The sequence below is a fragment of the Penaeus japonicus genome, unplaced genomic scaffold (genome assembly GCF_977035675.1).
Source record: "Penaeus japonicus unplaced genomic scaffold, GWHDUDI00000001_assembly GWHDUDI00000029, whole genome shotgun sequence".
Lineage (NCBI taxonomy): Eukaryota > Metazoa > Arthropoda > Malacostraca > Decapoda > Penaeidae > Penaeus > Penaeus japonicus.
In genome coordinates this window covers 2,759,645-2,778,683 of record NW_028234431.1, presented here as the reverse complement: position 1 = coordinate 2,778,683, position 19,039 = coordinate 2,759,645, and the positions used below count along the sequence as shown (strand labels likewise).

General features: G+C 36.9%; 1 protein-coding gene across 2 annotated transcripts in view; it reads left to right on the top strand.

The window, feature by feature from the left end:
- LOC122254241 (cytosolic 10-formyltetrahydrofolate dehydrogenase) overlaps positions 1 to 18,394 on the top strand; it is a 19,447-nt gene extending 1,053 nt beyond the window's left edge. Inside the window, exons 1-17 of one of the 2 annotated variants that reach the window (XM_043017827.2) lie at positions 4,742 to 5,195; positions 7,702 to 7,843; positions 8,357 to 8,508; positions 8,955 to 9,037; positions 9,635 to 9,800; positions 10,619 to 10,816; positions 11,380 to 11,511; positions 11,968 to 12,179; positions 12,337 to 12,424; positions 13,004 to 13,192; positions 13,464 to 13,579; positions 13,807 to 14,028; positions 14,967 to 15,160; positions 15,384 to 15,577; positions 15,858 to 15,977; positions 16,151 to 16,401; positions 16,643 to 18,394. In XM_043017827.2, the coding sequence (XP_042873761.1) occupies positions 5,151 to 5,195; positions 7,702 to 7,843; positions 8,357 to 8,508; positions 8,955 to 9,037; positions 9,635 to 9,800; positions 10,619 to 10,816; positions 11,380 to 11,511; positions 11,968 to 12,179; positions 12,337 to 12,424; positions 13,004 to 13,192; positions 13,464 to 13,579; positions 13,807 to 14,028; positions 14,967 to 15,160; positions 15,384 to 15,577; positions 15,858 to 15,977; positions 16,151 to 16,401; positions 16,643 to 16,898 (2,760 nt within the window). In that variant the 5' untranslated portion in view covers positions 4,742 to 5,150 and the 3' untranslated portion in view covers positions 16,899 to 18,394. Of the gene's footprint in view, positions 1 to 4,741; positions 5,196 to 7,701; positions 7,844 to 8,356; positions 8,509 to 8,954; positions 9,038 to 9,634; positions 9,801 to 10,618; positions 10,817 to 11,379; positions 11,512 to 11,967; positions 12,180 to 12,336; positions 12,425 to 13,003; positions 13,193 to 13,463; positions 13,580 to 13,806; positions 14,029 to 14,966; positions 15,161 to 15,383; positions 15,578 to 15,857; positions 15,978 to 16,150; positions 16,402 to 16,642 lie in introns of those variants that run through there. The other variant, XM_043017828.2, reaches the window with a different exon arrangement.
- The last annotated feature ends 645 nt before the right edge of the window (positions 18,395 to 19,039 follow it).

Sequence of the window (19,039 nt, the reverse complement as noted above, 5' to 3'; positions counted from 1 at the left end):
AATGGCAAAAAGACTAAATGACAAGGGAACACAAAGTCCTACATTACGTATATTCTTTCTGATTACACCCCCCCCCCTCTCAAAAAAAGAAAAAAAAGAAAGAAAAGAAAGAAGAAAAACATATATTCCGTTATAGTCGAATTATCTGACCTGTCTCGCGGAAACTGACCTCAGTCCCTAGCCTATATCATTATATCTATATCCTAAGGCCTATTTCCCTACTCCTAAGGGGGGGGGGGAGGTTGGTGGGGTGAGAACAGGTTGGGGGAAGGCAGAAGTATGTGGGGAGGGGAGGGAGATGGAGAGGGGTGGGGAAGGGAAGGAGGGCGAGGAAGTGGGGTGGGGAAGGGAGGGAGAGGGGGGAGGGAGGGAAGGGAGAGGGGTGGGGAAGAGAGGGAGGGAGAGGGGTGGGGAGGGGAGGGAGAGGGGTGGAGAGGGAGGGGGAGAGGGGTGGGGCAAGAGGGTGAGACTAGCTGAAGAGAAGAAGGAGTTTAGCCGGAGGGAGAAGGGATTGTCAAAGTGGCAGGGTGTCATGAAGGAGCAGTGGGGGTGGGAAGAGGATAAAGGGGGGGGGGAGGGACTTGACACGGGAGAGTATAAGTTGTTGGAGAACGATTAAGAAGGATAGTTAAGTACTCGGGGGAATACCGGTAAGATAAGTAACAATTTGGAAAGATAAAGCGCAGAAAAAAATATTGTGTATCATTCAGTTGCTGATGGTTTTAGTTAATAGATCGATATTTTAATTGCCGGTTGTTTTCCTCATAAACTTGTTTGTCCTGTTTAACCCCTTTAGGTGTCGACCTTGGAGATACCCAATAATCTCGGAATTATTTCTTTAAATATTTTGTCTGTATTCCTATTTATATATTCGCATGTGTATGTGATTGCAGAACGCACACGCACGCACACGCACACGCACACGCACACACTCACTCACTCACTCACTCTCACACACACACACACACACACACACACACACACACACACACACACACACACACACACACACACACACACACACACACACACACACACACACACACACACACACACACACACACACACACACACAAACAAACATCTCCCCCTCCTGATCCAAAATAGTATTTTGGGATGAAAGGAGCAGGTCTCCTATATCTTGTAACCAATTATTAATGTGTTGGTTATAAATAGGCAAAGGTTATTCTAACCTCCTTGATTTTGTTGTTATTGTCAGTGTTTTTGGTCTTGGTCTCCTGAATATCCGATCTATTAATAGATATTTTTAGTGCCCGGATGTTTGGGTCTTACGTTTGTTGGGCAAATAATGGCACGTACCCGTCTAAAAATAGTTTAACCTCCCTTCCCTCTTTTGACTGTTTAGTTGGATTGATCTTAGCTAATATCTGTCTATCCAATAAATATGAAGTCTAAGTACAGAAAGATGGTTTGCTTATCCTAATAAGGAACTCTTTCTGAGACGATGGCGTTCAGGTGACAGGCACAACAGCTGGAGGAAAGTAACGTATATTATGTAATAGATTCATTCAGAAATTACGAGTTTCCACATTCGAAAGGGTTTCAATCAGGTAAATATGAACATTATCTAAGGATTATGGTCAGTGTTAATCTTTCTATGGTATCATGTGGTTCGTGTGATTACCCTCCCCAATTTATATATAATCTCGATAGCAACAGTGACTTCATATTATCAGGCTGTCACAATATCCGTTCTACCTATCGATGTCTATTGTCTTCAAACTAACTATTTGTTACAAAGATAATTGTTATAAACGAAATCTTAGATAGAAGGTACAATTCGAGGAGGTAACTTCAAATACAGTATTTTTACATGGTCGAAATATTAGCTGCGGTTATACAGCCAAGTGCTCGGATTATAGGTAACCTGTTGCGGGCTGTGGTTTCAGAGACAGGCTGAGAGACGCAGGTCGAGTCTGATTAAATCGGCGTATCCCAGTGGTCATATTCGCACCATGGTCTTCGCATTGTCTTCGCATACCGAGTCAGGTTATTTTCGCAATGTCCATACACATTTTACGAAATATTATTGGAAGGATTGCCACATCCTTCGTCTGGGGTGATGGTCGACGAAGGCAAGTGCTTACGAACGAAAATGTAAGCATGTGAAGATAAATGCCCTTGGGTTGCGAGAACCGTCCTCTACACAGAAGAGGTCGTGTGTTGGCAGTACGGCAGAAGGACCAGCGAGGAAGTAACCGTACTCCATAACCCCGTGAGGCCTCCTGTTGAATGGGCTGCCCATAGATTTAAAGGGACCTTGGCATTAGCCGTCGACTGAGGTACTCTACCTGTTATGTAGGGAGTAACTGTAAATTCGCTGCTTATTGTATTATACAATGGTTTAGGAGATATTATTTAAAAAGAATGTACACTGCATGTTGTATAAATAGGAAATATGTATTGCATTTCAGAAATAATTTGTTGAAAGTTTGTTGAGTGTGCTGAACATCGCACTCAAAAGAGGGCGAATTTTATAACATCTGATATTTATTACTATGTCTCGAATATATATGTATGTATATTCACAGGTGTTTTGCTTACACACACGTGTAGAAGAGCGTGTGTTCTTAATTTAGCCTGGAGATAGGTAAAGAAATATATTTCTGTTCGTTACCTGCTGTTCAAAACCTACAGTTCCATACTCAGAAGAACTTATTTGTATTTTGAGTAGAAAGCAACGTTATGATACGAAATTAATTAAGAAACATTACGGTCGTGCTTCGAGTAGCTAAAACTTGTCGAAATTCCTCTTAAAATTGAGTCAGAGGATAATATATATTACGGCATTCCGACCATCCACACTGACTCTGTATAAACTGCTAAGATCTCTCATGCCACTGTGACCAGGCTTCAGTACGCTCCCAAGACAAATATTCCAGAGTTCATTCTCCGTCGCCAAGGCCAAGTCAGCGAAAGAGAGAGAGAGAGAGAGAGAGAGAGAGAGAGAGAGAGAGAGAGAGAGAGAGAGAGAGAGAGAGAGAGAGAGAGAGAGAGAGAGAGAGAGAGAGAGAGAGAAAAACTTTTTTGACTGACGAGTTTATTGAGACAAGTGATTACGTACATCTCAAAAGGATGAGAGAGAGAGAGAGAGAGAGAGAGAGAGAGAGAGAGAGAGAGAGAGAGAGAGAGAGAGAGAGAGAGAGAGAGAGAGAGAGAGAGAGAGAGAGAGCGAGCAAAAAACCTCGGGTTCCAGAACCGGTCTCCGTCAGGAGGGAGAAGCAGGGAAGCTGAAGAAGAGGAAAAATAAATCCATAAGAAATAAAGATTCTAGTTTAGCTATTTTTTTTATTTACGCAAGATGACGGGAAATAGGCCAATGACATTCAGATTCAAAGCTAAACTTACTGAATAGTTATTAGAAGTATAAGTTACCATGTAAAACAGTTTGGATCCAGCTGTGATATATAGTGGGTGTCAGCAAAGGTTATTGAACCGAGAATAAGCAGTTGTTTTATTTAATGATCATGTATGACTTTGTCAATATTTAATGTTGCAGTTAACAAAAAGGGTTATCATCGGTCAGTGTGGTGTTACTAAGAAAAGTTATTTCGTGTAAATTTGCGGTAGATTTACCTTGCTCCTTGCAGTATTTCAACAGGTTTCTTTTGTCGTGTTTAGATATGACCGGACAGTAAATTTAACGTCAAAAAACTATTAATTTGTTCAAAATACACCAGATGCACCCTGGAACAAATATTTACATTTATAAAATCGTAAAAAAAAAGTTCTAATCCATCTGTTACATGAGCCAGCAACTGTACCGATACATAATATATGTACGCCAGTTGGTAACTAAAAGATATAGAACACCTTATCTCCTATAAACGGGCACAATAGATAGCTCTTATGTTTGTTTGTTCACTCGAGGGCAGTACCCGATGGCTCTAAGCCGGACAGAACTGGATATAACCGGTTAAATTTGGATTGTTAGTCGGCAACCTTAGCATGATAACTTCCAAGGTTACGGCAGTTTCCTCCCATGCGAATGTGTATGTGTACGTGCGTGACTTTCGTAGGATGATTGTCATCTGTGTCGTTGACTTTCGTTTATTGTAATGATTGTGTCTTTTATATAGAGAGAATGAGATCTTGAATTGGAGGGTAAAGCTTAAGTGTTATTTTTATATATATACATGGAGAAAGATTGGGGGAGAAGTGGAAGTTCGTAAAGATCGATATTAGTCCCCTATAGAGCTACATAGCTACACAGATTTATGACTCCACCACACGCACATACACCAAAAGAAAGAAAAGAAAGATTAAACACCTATCTTCCTGAAAACTTAAGGAGGGACTTTCGTATCATGTCCACAGGAACTCGGCCAGACTCTTTCTGTACCCTTGCCCTTGCCTTTCTACTCTACTGGCTGTCTCTTGGGTTACACACACGTGGGTTTGGAGTAAACACGCACTCCTCCTTCTCCTCCTCCTCCCGTAGGCGCAGGCGCACTACGTATAATTCTTTTTTTGTAGAGTCGCCAGGAGAATGTTCGTTGTTTCTTTCTGTCTCTCTTGGTGGCTTTGATTTTAATGAGGAATTTGGTTTTGTTGTGTGGGATGTGATGGGTGACTTGTCAGTTATTGTTTATTTTTGTTTTATTTTGTTTGGTACAGGGGGGAGGGGCGGATATTGTCGCTATTAATAGATGTCATGCCTGCAGGTATTAGCTGAGCTATTGTGGGACAGGGAATAGTTTGGTTTGTTATTGCGAACTGGAGAAGATATTTACATAAACTTTGCGAAAGTAACATGACATTGCATTCATGACTGTGCTTGAAGAGTTCGCCACGGCTTCTTCTCGAGGCGGGGATGCAAGACACCGATTGACCAAACAACATTTCCCACATGCAACACACATCCACATCCTTCAAACACACCACAACCAAATCCCACACCACCACCACAACCCCTCAACCAAAAAAAAAAAAAACCATTCCAAGCACTAGAACCACACGCACGCGCCATCGAGCCCCCCAGACCCCCCAAAAAAGAAAGAAAGAAGAGAAATAAAGTCCTCGTTGGCAATCCCAAGGGTTGATTCCAAGTGGGTGCCAAGCATCACCTCAGCACAACCGGGTCTGCCAGTCGGTGCAACCAAAGCCTCACGTCCTTCCCTCTGCTCGCCATGTTCGCCTGTGCTCAGATATACAGGCGGTTTAGCACCTCTCAGGTAAAAAAAAAAGGTCATGTCAGGGCGTCGGTGATGGCGGATTGGGTCTCTGTGGTTTTAGCTGATGGATTGAGGTTCTTGGGGAGAATGTGTGTTATTATTATTTTGTGTGGAATTTGATTAGTGTCCAAGTGGATATATAAACACGCATTTATATGAGGATGTGTTGAAGGATTTGTGTTGTGAATGGATTTATATGGATGGGCTGTGGATTATCGGATTATCAACTCTTCATGTAACAGGTAATCTTTATTACATAATACGATCTTAAATATATATTTTTTTAGCAAGTGCTTTAGCAGATATCAGTGAACAGTGTTTATCATCATGAATTTTGACATGTCATTATTATTTGACGTTTGATAATCTACTTAACTTTGAAGCACATTGTATTGCGTGCTTGTGCGTGTATTTAGAGCCCATATTGCGTGCATTTGCGTGTTGTTTAGAGAAAGGCATAGTTTAATGTCTTGGGTTTTGGCAGCTGTTGTAGAAAAGCCACGGAGTTGCAGTTGTATTTTTAGCAATAGACCAACACTTGATTAACTTTTGTTTTCTCTCGCATCGCAAAATCAGCCAATTAGTAATTATGTTGTTTCTTTTAATTATGGGGTTGACTGTTAAGTACACTTCAGTGCTGTGGATAATTGGCATTGTTTGTTATTGGTAATCAGTTGATCATTAGCATTGTTTATTTTTGTTAAGAAGGCAATCATTATTGGTTTGGTGGTCAAGGTAGTTATGAAAGCAATTATATATGCATGGATAGATAATTATGCACGTGTGTGTGTGTGTGTGTGTGTGTGTGTGTGTGTGTGTATGGGTGTGTGTGTGTGTTTGTGTCTATATATATATATATATATATATATATATATATATATATATATATATATATATATGTATGTATTATATACAACCACATACACATACACATACACATACACATACACATACATACACATATATACATATATACATATATACATATATACATACATACATACATACACACACACACACACACACACACACACACACACACACACACACACACACACACACACACACACACACACACACACACACACACACACATGTACATATATACATATATACATATATAGATATATAGATATATATATATGTATACATACACATATATAAATATATATATATATATATGTATACATACGCATATGCACACGCACAAACACAAGCACAAGCACACGCACACGCACACGCACACACACACGCACACACACACACACACGCACAGGCACAGGCACACACACACACACACACACACACACACACACACACACACACACACACACACACACACACACACACACACACACACACAAACACATATATATATATTTAATTATATTTATTTATACATATATATACATATGTATATACATATAGATATATATACATATACTTCTACATACACATACATATACATATACACATATCTACATACAAATACATATGTATATAGAGTATACAATAGTGAGCATACATTAATGATCTCGCTAAGAAATTCATGTACAACCATTTTTTGTTTTATTAATTCAAAAGGTATATAAGTATATTTCTCTTTATTTATGATTTTTCTCCTTATCATATTTTTCGTACTTTCTATTATATTTTCTCCTTTTTGAATTTAATCTTTCCCTATGGTATAAAAGGATAGCATATGATAAGGAAAGCATGTGATAAGCTTTGAGTATTTTGTACCCAGTGACATCTTTAACTGTCAAATAGAGATTTGATAAAGATTTGACTATTTGTGAGAATTTCATAATTTGTTAGAGACAACGAATGCTTAGATGACATGTTAGAATGCATATACAGGGTACTTTCTTGTTAGTGAATATTTTCTGTATTAACATATATGTATTACTAAGAAAATTCCTTTCTCTCTCTCTCTCTCTCTCTCTCTCTCTCTCTCTCTCTCTCTCTCTCTCTCTCTCTCTCTCTCTCTCTCTCTCTCTCTCTCTCTCTCTCTCTCTCTCTCTCTCTCTCTCTCTCTCTTTCTCTCTCTTTCTCTCTCTCTCTCTCTCTTTCTCTTTCTCTCTCTTTTTCTTTTTCCCTCTTTCTTTCTTTCTCTCTTTCTTTGTCCCTTTTTTCCTCCCTCTTCCACTCTTTCTTCCTGGTGGTCCTCCTCTTCCTCCTCCTCCTTTTCCCCCTCCTCTTCCTCTTCCTCTTTTTCCTCCTACTCCTCCTTGTTGTTAGTATATAGGTAATGCTAAGAAAACTCCACTCTATCTCTCTTTCTCTCTTTTCTCCTCCTCTGTCTTCTCCTCCTCCTCCTCCACCACCACCCCTACCTCCCCCACTTCCTCTGCCGACCCAAACCCTGTCCCTCTCTCAGTTCACCCCTCCACCCTCCTCTCCACCCTCCCTCTCCACCCTCCTCTCCACCGTCCTCTCCACCCTCCCTCTCCACCCTCCCTCTCCTACAGAACAGACACACTCATCCCCACATCTCGTCTTTCAGAGTGTGCTAGACAGGATGAGGGTCGCTATCATCGGGCAGTCAACCTTTGCCGGGGAGGTGTACAAGAAGCTGGTGAAAGATGGCCATAAGGTGGTTGGAGTGTTCACCGTCCCCGATCAGGGAACTCGCGAAGACCCTCTTGGTAAGTGGGATGTCGACCGTTTTATTTTTTTTTACGGTGGTTACTGTTTGGTATTTTTCCTATTTTTCCTATTGGTATGATGATATAAAGATTAAAGGAAATGTTATTTTGATTACTTTTTTGTTGTTGTTGTTGTTGATGTTATTATTTTTGTTATTATTGTTATTTTTATTTTGTTGTTATTGTTGTTATTGTTGTCATTATGATTATCATTATTATTTTACTGTAATGGTTATTAAGGTACACATGGATTGAATAAGATAAAGTCATTAAATTAAGGAAGAAATTAATATACTAATTAATTTTATATTTGGCTATTGTATTCTGTTTTAAAATACTCAGAGCATAGAAAAATGAGTATAAGAATTATATAATAGCTAGCATTAAAGATTAAACAAAGCACCTTTGCCATTACAATGATTTTCTAAATGGATATGACCTATATGTCGAAGAAAGCATATACAGTACCACAAAGCAAGATACACAATTGACCTGATATCATCTCGTTTACAGCGACAATGGCCGCAGCCGATGGGGTGGAGGTCTTCAAATTCAAGTCGTGGAGGAAGAAGGGAGTGGCTTTGCCCGAGGTGCTGGAGAAGTACTTGTCCGTCGATCCAGAGTTGAATGTGATGCCTTTCTGCTCGCAGTTTATTCCTATGGAGGTGAGGCAGGCATGGAGGCATGGAAGCATTCATAAATTCGGAGGATAATCTGTTTTGTTGGATTTTTATGGAAAGCTTGTAAGATTTTTATTTTTATTGATGATCTACATATAGTCTTTTGTCATTTAGTTATGCTTTGTCTTCTGTCATATTTTAATAATGGCTAATTTGTAAGCTTGTTTGTATTTTTTTCTTTTTTCTTTAGATAGAGCTTTGTTATTTTATTTCTTGTGTATATGCATTAACCCATTGGTCTTGTTATTAAAAAAATGTTTGTGCAGTAGGATGGCTGTTTTACATGTCTGGCACGGTGCCATCCACGTCTATGACCGACTGCCTTTGCAGCAAATCATGCCATCCGCTGCTAATGGGTTAATCAAAGACAACAATTAATTTAGGAGGGGGATTTTGGTATGATTTTTGACACAGTATTTTTTGACCTACAGGTAATTAATCATCCCAGACACAAATCTATCTGCTATCATCCTTCTATCCTACCAAGACATCGTGGTGCCTCCTCCATTAATTGGTAATGTTTTAGCTTTTTCCATTGAAAGCTTAGCAAATTTGCATCATCGGCATATTTGCCGTCGCGCATTTTTCATTTCCTTTATCACTAAATCATTATATTTTATATTGTAGTTTATAGTATCCTAATATTGATAGAATTTGTTTTTTTTCATATGAGACAGAAGAAGTGATGTTAAAGTTTATTTGTATGTGGCTTTAACATTGTAGCAAACTGAATGTTTTTTCTAGCATACAGCAAATATGCTTTTGATAACTTATGATAGAAAATTTTTAATAACTCTGTGATAACATTTATTTCAATCTTGACTTTGAAGACATTCCTTTTTAAAGTGTGTTCTCATTAAAATGATTGGTTCAATATATTGTTGCACATGACTAGAATAAAAGATTTCCATATATGTAAAGACATAGTAATGAAGCCTGTCATAAAGAATTATAATTCATGATAATTTCTATTGGTGATTATGAAAAAAAGAAAAGAAAAAAAAGAAGTTTCTAACTACAATGAATAACAAAATAATCCTTTACAAGCTTTAATAGAATAAATATTGCCTCAGAGGAAAAGAGTCCCCATAATCATAATTTTTTTTATCAGGACCCTAATGTGCGGAGACAAGAAAGGTGGCTTTTCGATCTTCTGGGCCGATGACGGTCTCGACACTGGACCCATTCTCCTTCAGCGCGAAGTGGACATCGACCCGAATGACACAGTTGACACGCTCTACAATAGGTTCATGTATCCCGAAGGAATCAAGGCTATGGTAAGTGGGGATGTTTTATTGTTTTATGTGTATTTAGATTGGAATATAAAGTAAAAGATGTGATGTTGTAGATTCCTATTTAAGATGAGGAGTATAAATTTGTCTGTTGTTATTATTATTACCATTATTATTATTATTATTATTATTATTATTATTGTTATTATTATTATTATTATTATTATTATTATTATCATCATCATCATTATTATTATTATTATTATCATCATCATCATTATTATCATTATTATTATTATTAATATTATTATTATCATAATTATTGTCATGATCATCATCATGATTGTTATTATTATAATTATAAATTTGTGGGAGTGTCTTAAGTATATGATCTGGAAATTGCAAAAATAAGTTGCAGAACATAGTTTGTGTATATCATTTTAAAAGAATGAATGTATTGGATTTCTCCTTCATTTTCATCTCATGAAATGACATATAAACATGCCTATTACTCCTCTTCGTAAACATACACATTACTACACCTTGTAAACTTACATATTACTACACTTAATAAACATACATATTATTTCACCTTATAAACATGTTTCTTCCTAGTTTATAAACATATATATTATTGCACCTTATAAATATGTTTCTTCCTAGTGTATAAACATACAAATTACTTCACCTTATACATTTTACTACACTTGATAAACATACATATTATTTCACCTTATAAACATGTTTCTTCCTAATGTATAATCATACAAATTACCTTACCTTATAAAAACATACAAATTATGTCACCATATAAACATACATTTTACTACACCTATTGATACTCTCTTATATTCCCAAAACAGGCAGAGGCAGTGACCATGGTTGCTGATGGCACGGCACCCAAGATCCCTCAACCGGAAGAAGGCGCGACATATGATGCGATGCTGAACAAGAAGGAGTTGTGTAAGGTGAACTGGGATCAGCCGGCTGAAAGCATCCATAACTTCATCCGTGGTCTAGATTCATCGCCTGGTGCTTGGACGATTATGGATGGACAGGAGGTATATTGGAGATGATGTTCAGTTTTGTTTTTTTATTATGTTTTGTGAGGGGGGTCATTATGTTGGGATATGATTTTTTTCTTTTTTGGGGGGGTTGGAATTCATTTTTTTCTCTATTATTTTGAATGTTTTCTCTCTTCTCTCTCTCTCTCTCTCTCTCTCTCTCTCTCTCTCTCTCTCTCTCTCTCTCTCTCTCTCTCTCTCTCCTCTCTCTCTCCTCTCTCTCTCCCCTCCTCTCTCTCTCTCCTCCCTCTCCTCTCCCTCTCCCTTCCCTCTCCCCTCCCTCTCCCCTCCCTCTCTCCCCTATCTCCCCTCCCTCTCCCCTCCCTCTCTCTCCCTCTCCCTCTCCCTCTCTCTCCCTCTCCCTCTCCCTCTCCCTCTCCCTCTCCCTCTCCCTCTCCCTCTCCCTCTTCTTCTCCCTCTCCTTCTCTCTCTCTCTCTCCCTTGACTTCTCACTCCTTTTCCCCCTCCCTTTCCATCCTCCTTTCTGCTCTCTTTCTTTACATACATAATCATATACCATGCAAATAAGGGGAAAACAAACTCAATGCCGTATCCCGCAGGTGAAACTCTTCGGATCAAAAATGTTCACTGGATCAGTCAGCGATGGACGTGAAGTTGCAATCGAAGGTCTTGCCGCTCCCGGCGTCATCCACAAAGACGGACTCTTGCTTACTGGAACAGATGGCCAGAAGGTGAGATACGGTTCGTCTAGTTATTAGTTGCCTTGTCAGTGTTATTCTTTGACCCTTTTTTTTGTTTTTTTTTAGAATGTGGATAATGTTATATACTTTTCAGCCTTAAAAAAGGTTTGCTATACCCTGGAAACTGTGTTATGCATTATTTGCTACAGGTATTTTAGAGTTATATTTCAGAAATTCAGAAGCATTGCTTATCTTGCAAAAATTTGTCGCATTGAACTTCATGTTAAATACCTGCAGTCCCCTTGTTTTTTAAAGAGATGTGTATATATAATTTTTTGAATTTCACTTCAAGTACATTTAAAATTGATTATCAGTACATTTTTTTATATACTTAAAGTATGAAATATCATGAATGACAGGAAAATTAATTTATAATGGAATAAGTGATTAATGAAATAGATATAAAGAAGGATTATCCTAACAATATTCATTTTGTAATTTTACAAGGTTAATGTGACACGTCTGAGCATTGATGGAAAGATGATGAATGCCTCGAAATACGGTGCCGCAGCCGAATCAGTGGAGGCTGTTGAGTTGACAGCCGAAGAACAGGAAATTGCTGATAAGCTGAGGGAGACTTGGAAAGCCATTCTTAACATCGAGATTTCTGACGATACAGATTTCTTCAAGTCTGGTGCTGGATCTATGGATGTTGTAAGGTCCGTAATCTGGGGTCTCGTGATTTTTTATTTTTTTTATTCTTAGTTATTTATGCTACATATTGAAAAAAATTATGTTTATAGTATATTGATGGACAGATTCTTGAAAATTGTATTCCTTCTTTGGTGGTCTTACATTTATGTTGGTATTTTTCAGACTGGTTGAGGAAGTGAAGGAAAAGGCAGGAGTATCGCTGGAAAATGAAGACGTCTTCATGGCCACGACATTCCAAGAGTTTATTCAAGTGAGGAATCCATATTCAAATCTATAATTTTTGGAGTGGGAATTGTCATTGCCTCCAAAAAAAAGTAAACTAAAGAAAATTATACTATAGGAAAGGGTGATCATATTATTGCCAAGGTAACTAAATTTCATCATTGTCTAGGTATGAAAATTTTGATAAAGTAGTTATATTTTATAAAGGAGAATTGCTTTTATATATTTCCATATTCTTTGAAGGTTAGTTTCCTATTTCATTATAAGAAAGTAGGAATATATTTGACAATTTTGAAAGGGGCTGTAATACATATAATTTCAATTTTTTGATGAACAACTATTTGTAGAGTGATGCTTTTGATATCTTTTAACGTTTCCTTAATGAGTAATAATCTTGACATTAGATTCTTAATAAAAATAAAGATAAAAAGATGGAAAATATTTCACCAAAGCTGACAGACATAATAATCACAAAAATAAAAAAGTAACCAATTAATAATTTCAAAATGAAAATAATGGACATGATAATGATGCCAAAAAAAAAAATAAATAAAAAATAAAAAAGAAAAGAAAAAATCTCCACCATTTCTTCTCTTTCCTCCTTCAGGTAATGGTAAGGAAAATGCGTGGTGGTGACGAGAAGCCGGTCTTCGAATTTGACGCCATCAAGATGAACGTCAACAACATGGACATCTCCTTTGCTCACCAACTCTTTATCGACGGCCAGTTTGTCGATGCCACCGGCGGAAGGTTCCTCAAGAGCATTGACCCTGCTACGGAGAAGCTCATCTGCGACGTGAGTATTATGCTGGAGGTTCTTCTCGGAAGACAGAAATTTAGTTGTGTCTTGTATTGCAAATGATGGTGTGTTTTGTTTGAATTTAGGTTGAAATGTTAAGCGCACATGTGTAATTTCAACTGTTAGGGTAATTAAGCATGGTTATTAATTGATCTAAAACTTGAATTTCTGATTAAGATATAATGCATAGATATCTAGTGAATTTCAACAAAAACTAAAACACTAAAACACTAAGAATAATACCTATATCTTTTTTCTCCTACACTAGGTTCATTCAGCAAGCAAAGATGATGTTGACAAAGCAGTGCAAGCAGCCAAGAAGGCATTCTACCAGGGTCCTTGGGGAAGCATGAATGCCAGAGATAGGGGTACACTTCTTTTCAGGTAAGTGCTTTTAATTTCTTGAGGTAAATTTGATGACAGTGATAAGCTACTGAAGTATACATAGAACGGATCATTAACTAATTCTTATATTCTCTCTGAGATCATTGTAATATGTTGTAAATGTATTATGGCACTCATTAACATTGCAAGCTAATAACACTTACTTGACAATATTAATCACAATTTATGAAAAGAAATTTAATTAATTTATCACCTCCATTCATCAGACTCGCAGACCTTATGGACGAACACAAAGAAGAACTGGCGACCATTGAGAGTATTGACTCGGGTGCTGTCTACACCCTCGCCCTCAAGACTCACGTTGGCATGAGTATTGACACCTGGCGCTACTTTGCCGGCTGGTGCGACAAGATCCACGGCACGACTATTCCAATCAACAACGCCAGGCCAAACCACAACTTGACCATTACAAAGAAGGAGCCAATTGGGTAAGGAGTTTTGATCGGGTTATTGGTGTGTATTACATAGAAGCACAACTCTCCCTCTTAATCTGTTGATTTATTTGGCCATCTATCTGTCTATCTATCTGTCTAATTATCTATCAGTCTCTCTATCTATCTATCTATCTGTCTTATCTAATTATCTTTCTGTCAATCTATCTATCTATCAATCTATCTATCTATCAATCTATCTATATATCTATCTGTCAATCAATCTATCTATCTATCTATCTATCTGTCTATCTATCTATATTTGCTTATCTATCTATATGTGTATGTATATATTTGTTCATATTATGTTTGTGATTTACCTAGTTTCAGTTGCCACTCAAGCTTTGTGCTTTATTATCCAACCATGATTAATAAGTATTTCTAAAACCTTTTTTTTTTGTAATTTATTGATTTTTATTACAAAGTGAATGTTTTCTTCTGATTTATGTGTATTCATATTTTCTTTTCTTTTTTTGATGATGCCTCATTCCATCACTTTTTATGAATATCAAGTTCTCATGTAAGTTATTTGTAACTTTTTAACTAAGCTAGTGGCTGTTTATATAGTATGATAATGTCAATTCAGTAATTCTGTATACCCATTCTTAACAGTAACAAAACACAATAAAATTATTCCTGTCAATGTATTAACATTTGCAATGAACAAAAATATCAACAAACAAGCACACACAAATTTAAGTTGACACACAAGTTTATCAACACTCCCACAAATTCACCATTATTCACATGTACAATTACTTGGAACAGAAATAGCACTGTAGATCGTAGTTGTATGTGCAATTATGCGTATAGTTTTTGTCTATAATGATCATTTTTCTAGAACAGCTTTTCTATTTTTATGTTGGTAGTAACAACAAAAATTCATGTTTGATAGACACCATCCATACCTTTTCTTTTCTGTTATTCAATTTTAGTGTTTGCGGCTTGGTGACCCCATGGAACTACCCCTTAATGATGTTGTCATGGAAGATGGCTGCCTGCCTTGCTGCAGGTAACACTGTTGTTATCAAACCAGCCCAGGTCTCTCCTCTCACAGCGCTCAAGTTTGCCGAGCTCTCTGCAAAGGCTGGCATTCCACCTGGCGTAATTAATGTTCTCCCTGGAACCGGTAAGATTTTATTTCATCGCTGGTTACATGTCAGATCTTCCAGTAAACTTTATGGATACTATAGATAAAAAGAATTGGTGATATGTTTTCATCCTATGACATACTGCAGTTAGTTTTATGAAGTGTCTGAAAAGGAGTTTTTGCAGAAGTCCCAACACGTGATAGCTTAGTATACTTTTTTTCACTTACCACAAGCACTAACAGCAATATCATAATCTTCCAGGTAGTGTTTGCGGTCAGGCCATTGCTGATCACCCAGATGTTCGCAAGCTCGGCTTCACCGGCAGCACGGAAATTGGTCAAGTGATCATGAAGTCTTGTGCCAACAGCAACCTGAAGAAGGTTTCTCTTGAACTCGGAGGAAAATCACCCTTCATCATCTTCAGTGACTGTGATCTGGACAAGGCTGTTCGCATGGTTAGTTGTGTTTTTCTTCTTTCAAAGACAGATTTGTTATGAAGTACAGAAATATGAAAAGAGAAAATGGATGAACTTTTAATTATATCAATTATATTTAAGTAGTATTTTGATACCTAATTCAGTATATGTGCTTTAATTTTTACTGGAAGACCTTTATCTTTAATGATATTCAAGATAAGTGGCCATAAATGTTGTTTGAGAACACAGAGATTGTATAAATTATATTGATGTAATATTAGACCTTAAATTCATATGCTTTTTTTTTGTGCTTTTGCAGGGTATGAGCAGTGTGTTCTTCAACAAGGGTGAGAATTGCATTGCCGCTGGAAGATTGTTTGTTGAAGATTCTATCCATGATGAGTTTGTAGCACGTGTGATTGAGGAATGCAAGAAGATGGTGAGTTGCTATTTGTCTCTTTCGCTTTCTCTCTTTCACTTTCTTGATATTAAAGTAATGTAGAGCAGTCATTGTTCAAGAATAGAAAATATCACTTTTTATAATAGCTATATTGTTAGGGATGATGAAGGAGAAGTAAGAGAGCTCATCACAATTCGCTTTCCCTTCACCAGGTGATCGGAGACCCACTGAACCGCGGCACAGCTCATGGACCTCAGAACCACAAGGCACACTTTGACAAACTGCTCGAGTACATTGATGTTGGTGTGAAGGAGGGAGCAAAACTTGTCTATGGAGGAACGAGGGTGGATCGACCAGGCTACTTCCTGCACCCGACTGTGTTCACTGGAGTCGAGGATCACATGTGGATTGCCAAGGAGGAGAGCTTTGGCCCCATCATGGTCATTTCCAAATTTGGCAATGGGTAAGTTGGCAGTGGTGCCTTGTGCTTTTGGTGTGATGCTGAATATGATGCATTGTTAGAATTTAAATGACTTTTGCAGGAAGATACAATGGTAGTAAAAATAAATAAGGAATTTAGTAAAAGCTAAAAAGTTATGATATTTTCCCACATTATTAAGGAAGTATACAATGTTATTTTAAGTCAATTTTTTTTTTTTTTTTTAATTACTTTGCTAATTCCTACTCCCCTATTCTTCCACCAGGGAAGTTGAGGAGGTTGTGGCCCGTGCCAACAACACTGAATACGGCTTGGCCTCTGGAGTCATGACTAAGGACATCAGCAAAGCGCTCCTCGTCTCAGAGAAACTCGACGCCGGAACCTGCTTCGTCAACACCTACAACAAGACCGATGTCGCTGCGCCCTTCGGAGGCTTCAAGCAGAGCGGCTTTGGAAAGGACTTGGGTCAAGAGGCCCTCAATGAGTACCTCAAGACGAAGACCATCACCTTCGAGTACTAAGAAAACATCCTTTTTCTTGTGTTTTGGATTACTTGAATTGAAGAGGTTGTCATACTTGCTCAACAACAGATGAGTTTAAGGATTGTCTAGCAATGTATTTTGGTTGTAACTTGAAACTTCTGATTTACATGATCCCTTCTAGTAATAAGTTTCAGGTGTAGAATGTGGATTTAAATTTAATCCACTGTAAGATACCACCTTCAGAGCAGTGTCCTGGAGAGCAAAATTGATCGTCTTATTTTTAAGTTAAAGTCCATACTGTCATTTTAAATTTTTTAATGGAATTTAGCACTCGTTTGCCTCACACTCCTGCAGCAAATATTATTCTTTTCTAATGAAAAGGGAATGTGATAGGATAGCCTTTAGGCTTGTACATAATGAAGATTTATATCTTTTGTATGGAATATGAGTTAAGGTGTGGAATATTACTGTTGTGATGTACATATTACATGCATCTCAAATAAGTTGTGAAATTTTCTTAATTTGTGATTTTGGTGAATTCGCTATTGCACTTTTTTAACGGATATTGATAAAGATAAAACCTGAATATTAGTGCCAAAAGACAATAGAAGATAAACTTTACATGTAATATGTAATAATGACTATGTGTGTGGGTAGCCAGGAAGTTTGACTTTGTATATACACATTCATTACTTTCTGCACCTAGAATGAGTGTATGTGTATATGGGTATGTATTTATGCATACCAGTGTATTCTGATTTGTATGCACTTTGCTTTATGCACATATGCACAAGGATATGCAAAAGAGTTTCCTGTTCAAGGTATTTTTGGCCGTACATGAAATATTCCAAATGTGAGAGTGTTTGTACATCATTTACTTAGAAATATCTTTATTTCCTAAGGAAGGTGAGAGGTAGCTTCAAAATTACATTTATTTCTTCTTAGGTTTTAGTGTTTTTATGTGAGAGAAAGCAAGGACAGTTTGACAGTAATTCAGTGTTTGCTCAGAAATATTTAGTTTGGTAAAAGAGTGCTTTGATAGAAATGGACACTTGTGTATTATGGGATAGAACAATCCTTTCACCATGAAATCGATGGTAATGTACCGACTGTGCACTGAAGTTGGGTTATTTCGGAGAAATTCTGAAGTTGTTTTCTTTGTAATTTTCCACGACAAAGTGCAGATGGTTATGCATCTTATGCATGGAATGACTGTCAAATGACATTTTTTTTATTTAGAAGTGAAAATTTAATCTAAATTTTTATATTTATGCTAACAGGGTGATGATAACTTTTCAGATATCAAATATTATATGGATTTTAAGGTTTTATATATTATGATAAAATCTCACTTCAGCAGGGGTGATTTTTAAAAGAATTTTTAATAACTATATGCAGTCTGAAAGTCTTGATTGGAAATTGGAAGTAATGCTAGTCATGGTTGTAGGATTAATTTTGTAATACAGATGTTATTTTCTGATTAGAATGGAAATTGTTGCCAATGTCAAAACTAAATAAAACAGTTGTTCCTGTTATCAATTGTCTTTCAGATATATTCCCTTGAATGGTGTGATTTAGTTCTTGGTCGACTCACAACAACGTGGATATGATATTTGCAATAGGAATCAAAATAGTTATTATTGGGAGTAGGTTATTTTGAATAGAAGTAAAATTGCTTTTGAGATCAGATTATACATCAAATGATATGTATATTGCTACACATATATTGATATGTCTATGCAAATGATACAAAGAAATATTTCTTTTAGATGTATCTATTACGATGCAAAATGAACAAAATGAAAAACGCAATGGCAGAAAATATTAGTTGGACAAACCCTTTTTCAAAGAGATATGAAGGAAAAGGTCCCAATAAATTTTAAGGTTTATGTTTAATCATTAATAGTAGGAAAAAAGAGTGGAAGACAAATATATTTAGAAAAATAATGGAATACAAAACTTATAATTGAATTCATGCAAGAAACATAACATTATTGCGTTAAGATATATACATACTACTAGTATTACAACAAAATATTAAATCACTTAAAAGAATATCTTTGTCGAATAGAAAGTAAAACATAAATGAAATTTCTCAATGAACACAATAGCCTGTGATATAATACTCATCTGAAGTTGATCGATAATTATACATTTTGGAAAGCAATAAAGCTTCTAGC